Raw genomic sequence first — 11,172 nt, 5'->3', positions numbered from 1 at the left:
ATATAAAATAAAAGCAATAAATTTGCAATTCAAGTGTAAAAATCTAAAAATCCACTTTCCCTTAGACTTAATCTTCCCTTCTCCCCCTTTGATCACATAAAAAATAGGGTATCAAAAAAAATCTAAGGGTAACTTCTATAAAACTCTGATTTTCAAATAATTTTGAAAAAAATTATCAAGATTTTGAAAATATTGAAAATAATTTTGATAGTAGTAATAATGTAATAATTTTAGAAAAAAAAATTTCTAAGTAAAAAATTTGAGAAACAATCAATAATTTCTGTCGTTAAACAAATTTAAAAAAAATTAGAAATTTTAGTAAAGTAAATCTGATACTAAAAAAACTTTAAGTAAGAAAATTTTAAGCAGAATTTTTTTTCTAAGTTTAAAGATAATAAAAAAATTGTGTAACTTATAAAATAAATTTTGGTAAAGCAAAGTTTATAAAATAACTTAAAAGCTTTAAGCTAAACAAAAAAATGAGAAAATTTTTCTAAGTTAAACAAATTTGTAGCGAAAAATTTGAGAATTTTCTAAGTAAAAAAAATTGAGTAACTATTTAAAGCATTATCTAATTTCAATTTTAATGCACTATCAGTTAGTCAATTAAACATTTTATTTCAATATTTGGCTTCCAGGCTGTGGCAAGGCACTAGGCCTTCCTGGTTATTGGATCATCAACCACTTTCTAGGCAAAACCTCATAAGGAAATTAAACGTTTAATTTTCTCGCTGAAAGCGCTAAGTCTAATTAAAGTTCAAGTTAAACAAGACTTTGGAGCCCAATATAGGTTCTAGCCAACTGGATTAATTAAGAATTTTTTAGGAACATATTTCTTTGAAATTTTCCTAGGTTGTCCTTTATGATATTTAAAGTACCAGTTTAAATTATATCTTCTAATACTTGTACTATATGTGCATGTATGATTTTTCAAGTTTTTTATTTCTTTTTGTAAATTGTCATTTTCTAGTTTTAATTTATCAAAATCTTCTAATGGATAAGATTTTGCTAGAATTACTTTTAATTCTTTAATTTCTTTTTCTAATTTACAACAATCTTTTGATAATAATTTAACGAATTTAAACATTTTATCGGGAGGAAGAGATCGTACCTGACTTACCTTGTCGATCTCGTTGTCCGTGGCTCCCCTGAACTGCTGCTTTCTTCCGATGTTGCTCCCCCTTCATCGATGCTCTCGATGCTCATTTCGGAAGAGCTTTCTTCGTGTTCGTCTTGATGACTTGCCATCAACGCAAGCCCGGAGAAAGCCTCAACTTCCGATTCAGATGATGTTTCATCCCATGTCACCTTTAAAGTCTTGTACTTGTTCATTTGGATAAGCTTCTTTCCTTTGTCCTTATCCTTGTTCCTTAGCTTAGGGAAGTTATCCTTAACATGTCCTTCTTCATTGTAATGGTAGCATCTGATTGTCCTTTTCTTTCTACCCTGCGGATAGTTAGTTTTTCTTGATTTAAATAATTTTTTAAAACGCCTTACCATCATTACCATTTTATCGTCGTCAGGAGAGGATTCTGACTCATGTTCGTCTCTCGTTGCCTTGAAGGCGATGTTGTGCTTCGTCTCCTTCGTACCTGCACATCTCGATTCATGCACTTCAAAAGTTGAAAAAAATTCTTCTAAGGTAATACATTCTAAGGCCTTAGAGATATAGAAGGAATCTACTAGTGATGCCCATTTTATATTTCTAGGGAATGCATTAAGAGCGTACCTTAGCGAATCTCAGTTGCTTACCTTTTCTCAGAGATTCGAAAGTCAGGTGATAAACTCCTTAATTCTTGAGTGAAGTTGTGCAATCATTTCATCTTCTTCAAATCGTAGGTTGGTGAGCTGGTTACGAAGTAAGTCCCTTCTTGCAAGCTTGGCTTCGGACGTCCCTTCGTGTAGCTCAAGGAACTTCTCCCAAAGCTCTTTTTCTAAGTCATAGGTGCCGATCCGGTTGACTTCTTGTGGTGGAAGGACGCTCAGCAGATGGAACTCTGCTTTGTCGTTTACCATGTAGTCGGTCTGCTCCTTCTTCGTCCACTGGTATTCTTTCTTACCTCTGGGTGTTACAAAATCGAACTTCATTATTAATAGTAATTCAAAGTTGATTTTAAAGAATACCTGCATTCACTTTTTCCAGCTAGTGAACTCCCCGTCGAACTTCGGTGGGTATATGCTCAATCCGGCCATTGATTCGGCACTTCAATCGACGGTTAGTCCTCCTGAAGCGTCCTGGTTCTGATACCACTTGTAGGGACCATTGGTCGGCTAGAAGGGGGTTTGAATAGCCGTGCATAAAATCAAAATAAACCCTTCTCAGACTTAAAAGAACACTTGCATAAAACAATTAAATAAACTGAAAAAGCAGAGGCTCAGAGGATTTACTTAGTTACAACCGAGAAGGTTGTTAATCCAAGGAATGGAATAGCACTAAATTCTCCTTTAGGCGGAGAAGTCTCTTTACAGTAGTGTAAGCACAGAAAATGAGAAGCTAAATGAAAACTAAGATGCGTACAAGTGTTGATACAAGAATGCTTGTTGTTATTTAGCTTCTGGACCAATGCTATATTTATAGCCTTGGTCGAGGCACCTGGAAGGGTTCCAGGTGCTTAGAGTGGGATAAAATTCTATCTGCGATGTGTCGGTCAAAGTCCACATCGATCATGATAAATTTTGGATTCCGGGCGCCCAGAAGGGTTCCGGGTGCCTAGACTTCGAGCGCTCGGACCCTAAAAGTCAACATAGATGACTTTTTTGGTCCGGACCCTTTGCTTTGGTTCTGCTCACCTCGGTCCAGGTCTTTCACTCCGGCTCCTCTCGCTTGAGTGATTTCGGCCATCCGAAATAGGGCTCACTCGAACCCAACTTCCGGCCTTCGAGCAAACTTCTGCTTCGACTTCTCGTTCATTGGAAACGTTGCACGCCTCCTTCTCGTCTGCCCGTGTACTCTTCCGCAGCACCTCGTCCCTCAGACGCACCGAGCCCGTCGGCTCTCTTCCGTGTTGTCCTTCTCACTAGCTGCTTCTTTTGCTCAACTTCCTGTGCTCTATGCTCTTGCACACTTAGACACAAGGTTAAACACAACAGAACATAACTTAACTTGTTTGATTACATCAAAACAACCTTGGGGTACCAACAGAAAAGATACCTATAGTGAGAGGTAATATTTTGAGCAAAAGTATATATCCCAAGACTCCTGAAGAAATAGTTGAAATGAAGGAAAAATCATATGTTAGTGTTATTGGTAGTTTAATGTCACTATATTATGTACTCGTCTTGATATAAGTTATGTTGTTGGCTTATTTAGTCGTTTCCAGTTAAACCCAGGATCGAGATACTAGAAAGCAATGAAAAGGATATTAAAATACCTCAAAAAGGACAACAGATTATTGTATTTGTTTCTAAGGATCTATGATGAGCCTGAAGGGCTGTACAGATGTAGATTAGGCATGAGACCTTGATGACAGAGAATTCACATCTAGATATACCTTCTGGCTAAATGGTGGCGTCATCTTATGGAATAGTAAGAAGCAGGGTTATGTAGCCTTGTCGATAATGGAACCTGTACGAGGTTTGGCTTGTGTAGCCTTGTCGACAATAGAAGCTATATGGCTAAGCTTGTGTAGCCTTGTCGATAATGGAAGCTATGTGGCTTGTGCATCAGTTGTGCAACAATCTGCCCAGTTGAAAAGGTTCCTAAAGCATTTAAAGATTGTTGAGGATAGTGGGAGTCTTATTATAGTGTACTGTGACAGTCAAGCTGAGGATTCCAAATATCATAGCAAAGGCAAGGATATAGAAATTAAGTATAATTTTGTAAGGGATATTGTGGGCAAGAAAATAATAATTCTTGAGTATATCCCTACCCATACTATGTTTGCAGATCCTTTTACTAAGCCATTGACTAAAGAGTCATTTCAAGGATATGAGAAGTCTTTGTGACTTCGTAAAATGTAACATATTGTAAAATGTCATGATCTATTCAGTGTATATATTGTTACATTTTGGATTAAAGTCTCAATCAGCATGTTGGCAGGTTGAGATTGGTTCACTCACATGGACAATCATCTCTATTTGTTAAGTATAAATAGAGGTAAGATCATTACTTATAAGACATCTTATGTAGCTGTAAATAGAGACATACCTATAACTTAAGCTCGTCTTGATAATTGTGTCAAGATGAGATCATTTATATAATGATCGAAGTAAATGTACTCACCATTTACTGAATTTGTTTAAGATCATATTAGAATTCATATGTTAAATTCAGGATTATACATTAGATATGTCTAGATCAAAATCTGTATGATATTAAAATTTGAGAAAAATATGCACCCTTTTTAGTAAATAGAATAACATCGTAGCATGTGATTTATATCACATATGCTATGGCGACAAGAAGAGTAGTAGGAGAATGGATCCCTGCTTTTCTACTATGTGAGACCCTTGACATTACAAGTTAATCTTAATTTTACTTTAAGTGACTATTTAGCTATCTACTTGAAGTTAAAATCAGTGTCTGTTACTTTAGCATGTTTCCTATTGGCTATGTATGATTCGGTCAATGGAGCATAACTAGGAAAGCGACTGATTAGAATAAATAGATTCTAGCTAAAAGGGAAGATTAAATAGATTTGCATCTTTTAATATTATTCATCGGTCGACCCATTTCTGTTATGTATAGAAATGATTGTGAATATTGAATATTAAATATGCTCTTGACATAATAGTCATTATAAGGGATTAGAGATGTTCATATTGATGTAAATGAAGATTATTTAATCTAGGTAAATAGCAAGACATGGATATTTACAAGATAATGATTGTGTGCCACTGGGAGATTAGATGTTTCCTAGATAACGGATATGTACCGCCAGGAGAGAGGCTATGTGCCATTATGAGAATATCTCTGATTCATTCTATAGAGCAGCTATATAAGGTGCAACAATCTTCTTAGCAATAATTGCTCAGTGTGCTTATTGTCGCACAAACCATTTTCCCTAAAGTATGATTGGATGTTCTCATTTAGTCTTTGTGACTAACTAGTATTTTGCTCGGGTCTTTGTGACTTGATTACAATATAGTCTATGTGACTTACATGATCTTTGCGACTAGATGACCTTTATAGATTGACTTGGGCAAGTGAGAGATGTTAGAGTTAAGAAGATGAAAGGACACTCCTTCCCCTTCATCTTCTAGCCCATTCAATTCCTCCATTAATAGAGGGAGAGGAAGAGTCATCTTCCTCTAATATATATGCGTCCAAGCCAAAGAAGAAAAGGGGGGCTTGTTATGTGCGAGGTTTGTGCAAAGTCAGAGAGAAGGGGTTTATCCCATACATGAAAGGTTTCTGTGCAAGGTTCGTCCGTGTGCACAAGATTGTAAGAGGAGAACATCCATTAGAGAGGGATTTGACTCATGAAATCTTGAAGAGCTTTCCAATTTGTTCATGATCATTCTTCCGACGATAAGTTATTCTTCGATATATTCTCTGATCTTCTTCTCCAAGCATCACTATGAGTTTTTTTTGTACGAAAAGTGAAGATCATGATCTACTATGGGAGATCATTGTGAGTTTTATAGTTTTTGTATTTATATATTTTTCATGTTTTAGAACTATCAACAAAAACTATATGGATGGCGAAACACATATGAGTTAGATTCAACATTGCTATCAGATAACACAAGATTAATTGCTAATTTAGTAAAAGATTTTTTTAGACAAACTGATATTGTTTAGCTTAATTTTTTGAGTATTAGGTTGCCATTGAATAACATCATCAAGTAACAACAACATTGACCATACCAAATTTAAAATTGTACAATTCAAGGACTATGGATTAAGAGTATTGGTACTAGTCTCTAAATCGATCAAGAACCCAGGAAGACTATATTATGGATGTAAGCAGTATGGATGGTTAAAGTGAATGAGGTCTGATACTAGATTAAATGAAAACACTAGTGATATATATTTTAGGATGTTAGCAAGAGTGGAGTCAAGGGCAGGAAGTGAACACATTACTTATCCTAGACATAATATGAGAAATTGAAATATACCGCTCATGGTCTAGATATTAGTGATAGTGAACTTAATTCTTTTGGTTATATACTTGCTTTATTTGTTTGTTGTTATGGATCAGTAGTGCTAGTGTTGTAATATGATAAACAAATGTAATTATGGATGATGTCGACATTTGTTTTTTTTATTTATGGATGGATAAAAGTTCTATATCATTATTTCGATTAATGCATTCAATTCTCGACATTATTTCAGTTTTCGATTTTTGTAATCTTCGTTATTATAATTGTTGGATGGATTTAGTTTTGTGACATCCCTCTTGCTAATAATTTATAGATGAAAATTTATTCTACATTTATCAAGAGAGATTATGTTGGTAGTTATCTTTATATGTCAACAAATGATGTTAACATTTTTCAGTGATGAGATTTATTCCATATATGATATGTAATAATCTCTATTAGTTGTTTTAGATGATGCCTTCTAATGAAAGATTAAACAGAATGTCAATGCAGAGATATAAATGGATGTTACTTATCTTTCAACTATTGTTATGATATTATCTACATTAGTATTTTTATCATATATACTTTGAAATGTAGAAAACCCATATCAAAATGTTCGATATTAAACCGTAAACCAATAGAATTCAAAATTGTAGTTCTCACCAACTACTATGACAAATTATTTGTTTTACTAATCTTTTATATTACATAAATTCACTTTTGGAAATGTTTTAATGAACAGTTCTATTTGTTACTGCAATATCTGGTTATCATTACTTTATATCATAAATACCTTATCAAGGTTTATTGTCTGCAAATTAAAATCTAAACATTTGAGCTCATGGATTTGAGCTTATGGTGACCTTTATGCGTATTTTTTTTAAGTTTCAAGTAAAATAATGACATGAACAGATGCCATATAATCACAAAAGATTTTAATGCAAACAGATCAAAGTCTAATAAAATTAGAAATAATTTCATAAAAATATGCAGCTTGTACAAGTTTCATAGAACACTCACTAAATAAATGTTGAAACTAGAAAGTTCATAGAATATCTCTTAGATAGATGTACAAAAGTTGCATAAAAAATAGAGCATCACAATAGCAGCACAAAATATGGTAACCACAAAAGTTTTCTTAATAATATTCTAATTTATCTTGAATCAACCACACATTAGAAGAGGTTGTGGGTCTTTGAACAAGTACTTTAGAAGGTATCAAAGAGGGCTGAGATGAAGAAGTTCTTGGCTTAGCAGTCAAAAAAGTATGTATATTTGAGTTTTAAGGAGCTTGCTTCATTACATATCTACCGACATTCCATTATAGCTTGCTTCATTACCTATATTGACATCAATCACTCTTTGTGGTGTCCTTTGGTTGATGTGTATTCCATTGTAGCAACATCCACATAATTGATGTCCTTGGAGAGAAAAAAATGGTGTTAACAAGTATACTAATACAACAAATCAGATCTTATGAGAAATGGTTAACAATATTAAAGTGAATCTGGGACAATTGTGTTGACAAAACTGGTGGAAATTGAGTTTCGGTCATACTCAAACCTTCAACACAACTATAATTTGTATGCTAAAACAATAAAATATAGTTTTAGATAGTGATAACATTATTATTTTAGTTTAACATACTAAAACAGTCCTTAACTTGATTGATCATCCGTTGATATTCTACACTTGGACAACTGGATGTACTTTCATAAGGCTCTTCTATAGTCTGTTATACAAACAAATAGAATGATTTAATTCTATATGCTTTCTCAAATGTAATGACAAAAAATAAATTCAAATATACAACACTTTAGTAAGAATGTGAACAAAACCTTAACAATTGTTGAAGTTTGGTTGATTTTCCTCGCTCCTTTCCTTTTCCTTGAAATCTCCTTTCAACCTCTTACTGGAAATTGTTTTCTTCTTTGTTTTAATTCCTTTTACTTCAAAAGAGTTTGCTTCACCAATTTTGAACTCTCTTTCAATTGAGTGTTGGACAGTTGGTTCATTAACTTGTAACCTCTCATCCACTATCTTAAGCATACTCAATAAACCATCTTTAACAACCTAGTAAGTGTCTTCCCTCACCGCTACCTTGGTAACAAATTGAATATACAATCCACTCAATTCTTTATATTGTATATTGTTAAGTATTTTTGGATCCAAACTACCTTTGTTCGCAATTGAATCAATAACTCTAAAGTATCCACCTTTTGCTTTTCGTGTCCACCTTTTCAATATATGTTCACTTGGGGTCTTCATGATATTTTTCATCATAAATATTTTTAAAATATGAGAATACAAAATCCTAGCAAATTCATATTTGTTACAGCTACACTTAATTTTTTGACCCGATGAATCAAGTGTAACTATATGATGGTAACTCTATTTTGTGAGAACTTTATATTTTGTATGTGACCAACATCCTCACAAATTTCTACACTAGAATCATGAGATTTGTATCATTCTTGTTCAAAACACTTGTATGCCTCAGGAGTATCATCAAGCAGTCTTTGGAAGTGATTGAAAAAGTCTAAAAACTTGTATTGATAAGTGACGTACATTTTCACAATACTATTCATGCTCTCACTTCTTTGGGTTGTAGTCATATCCACACAAAATATTTGTTGTCCATATACTAAAGCCTATTTTTCCTTTATGCGAAACAAACATCTCAACCAATCATTATCTTTAAGTGCATACTTGGTCAACATCATGTTCCAAGCTAAAATAAAATCATCCTCTTCATCAAAATCATATATACATGAGGCAAAATCTTTAGTAAACTCTTTGAATTGAAAAAAAACTCCACTCAAATGTATTGTGTGATATTTTGATAAATGTGCCAAATACACAAATAATGATGTGGTTCAGGCCATCTGGAAACTAAATCCTTTGTCATTGCTACATCTTGATCTACAAGAATAGGTGTTGATTTTTTTTTCTCATATATAGCTTTAGTAAATATATCAAACAACTACTCAAACGTCAAAGATGTTTTATCATATAATAAAGTTCATCAAAAATTATGAATCACTTATGATGATTAACAGGACAAATAATGTAATTGAACGACCTTCATTGTTCTTCCTATAGGTTGTGTCAAAGTAAATAACATATCCAAAATTACCATAATCAACTCTCATCTTAGCATCATACCAAAAAAATATTAGTTATCAAATCATCTTCATCAACTTGAATAACATAAAAAAAAATTAGGATCATCAAATTACATTTTCTGCAAATATTCCAATACACCTCTTGTATTCCTAACTCTCATATTTCTTGTTCTTTTGGATTGCAAGTAGGTTTTGTAATCTTCATGAATAAAACCTAAATTCTCCCTCCCACTTATTTGTTTCACAATAAGATCATAAGATATTTTTGGGAGGATTCCCACATCACTTGTCATCTCAATCTATATTATCGCAAAAGAAGATATATTCCTATGACATCTGTAGAAGTGAATTTTGTTTAGACTTGAAAGATAATGATTATGCACTTTAACAAATTGCTCCACACTCAAGTTGCCATTTTTTCGACAACTAACCTTCATTTTAGCCTCACAACCAAACCTTATTTCAGGACGACTTGATTTCATATAAACATCTCATTTTTTTCTTTCCCCTTTTACTTAGCACACTATACTAACAAAATCCTGTCAACTAATTTACCTAATTTATCATTGTGACTTTTACTCCTTATGACAAATCCAACTTGTTTAGCATATTTCAAAAAAAAAATCATAAGCATCCTCTTCTGTCTTAAATTTCATTCTCATTTTTGGCATCAAGTTTTCTGTGATAGATGACTGAGAACTCATCAATAACATGGTAGACTCCATACTCGATTTATCTTTTTCATTGTTATTACCTCATCAATAATTCCAAACCCATCATCTCGACACTCTTCGTTTGCACCAAAATTCAACCAACGACAACTCGTAGATTCAATCAATGACAACTCCATTATAATTACTTTGATCCTGAAAAAAATAACCAAGAAATATATATTCATAATATTAGATGCAAAAAGAACTTATGCACCAGCAAGAAAATGGAATTGGAGCAACAACTAAAGCGAGAACATATCATAGACTCCAATTCCTCTCATTAACTATAGATGTCTTAGTCAAAGAAAACATACTTTAGGTCATTGAAGAGTTCAAGTAGCCCTTTTTTTGTCTGAGATCTGATATTAGGCAAAGTAACACAATAAAAATTTGTCAAGAAAACAGTTACATAAGAAAATTAACAATCCCAATACATGATATTGTATATTCATAATATGCTAGGTTTTCACGTTTTTTTTTTTAGAAATTTGAGTGTTCTCCTATTTGGAAAGGAGCACATATTCAATAGAACTTACTTCTAGAATAGTTAAATTCCTAAATTTGAGGCATAGCTCGCCCATTCTATTGATCCTTCTAAATTCTAACTTATCCTAAATAAAAACCCTAAAATGTTGCCCCAAAACAATCTCATACCTGTTGGTTGCAACAACGGTTGACCTCAGAGACGTGATGGTGGTCGTCGGAGCTACAGTGATGTTGTCATCACTGTAGCTCCGATGGTGGAGGATTACGATGGAGATGGCGGAGCTGGAGTTGCTAGCAATCTTCGATGAAGGGAGCGGACGAAGCTGGAGTTGTTGTCGTCGATGAAGGGAGGGGGCGGAGCTAGAGCTGCTGTCGTCAACAAAGGGAGGGGACAAAGCTGAAGCTACTAGCGATCGTTGATGGAGGGAGTTGTCAGTTTTGGGAGGAAAGATTTTAAGGCACGGACTTTTGGGAGGGCAAAGCACGGGTTTTGTTTTCATCTAGCATCACACATTTTGCACGTGTTTTATTGTTTAATTTTTTATCATTTAGGGAATGAGACACGAGGACAGAACTTTTCGGGACAGGAGATCTGAACTAGTATAAATTGTACTTTAAATTTATCCGATAAATGAATTAGAGGAAAGATTATCTATCTTCAGAATCAATCAAGTAAAATCCAACCCCTAGGAATAAGTCATGAGCTTGATTCTTAGTGTTGGACGAAGCTTATCGTGATTTATCTTTCTTTCAAATTGCATGAAGGAGTCATAGAAGAGTCCCAGATGAGAAGTATTACCTTTTTAATGTGAAGTCTAAAT

General features: G+C 33.6%; 1 protein-coding gene across 1 annotated transcript; it reads right to left on the bottom strand.

Annotated features, from left to right (window-relative positions):
• Nucleotides 1–7,092: 7,092 nt before the first annotated feature.
• LOC122043724 lies at nucleotides 7,093–10,851 on the bottom strand. The gene is made up of 2 exons (XM_042604318.1): nucleotides 10,520–10,851; nucleotides 7,093–7,448 (listed from the first exon to the last, which is right to left on the bottom strand). Exons 1-2 carry the CDS (start codon nucleotides 10,849–10,851, stop codon nucleotides 7,379–7,381), a joined length of 402 nt encoding a protein of 133 aa, XP_042460252.1. The 3' UTR covers nucleotides 7,093–7,378.
• Between the last annotated feature and the right edge of the window lie 321 nt (nucleotides 10,852–11,172).

The sequence above is a fragment of the Zingiber officinale genome, chromosome 2A (assembly GCF_018446385.1).
Source record: "Zingiber officinale cultivar Zhangliang chromosome 2A, Zo_v1.1, whole genome shotgun sequence".
In the NCBI taxonomy this organism is placed as follows: domain Eukaryota; kingdom Viridiplantae; phylum Streptophyta; class Magnoliopsida; order Zingiberales; family Zingiberaceae; genus Zingiber; species Zingiber officinale.
This window is presented reverse-complemented; position numbering and strand designations above follow the sequence as displayed.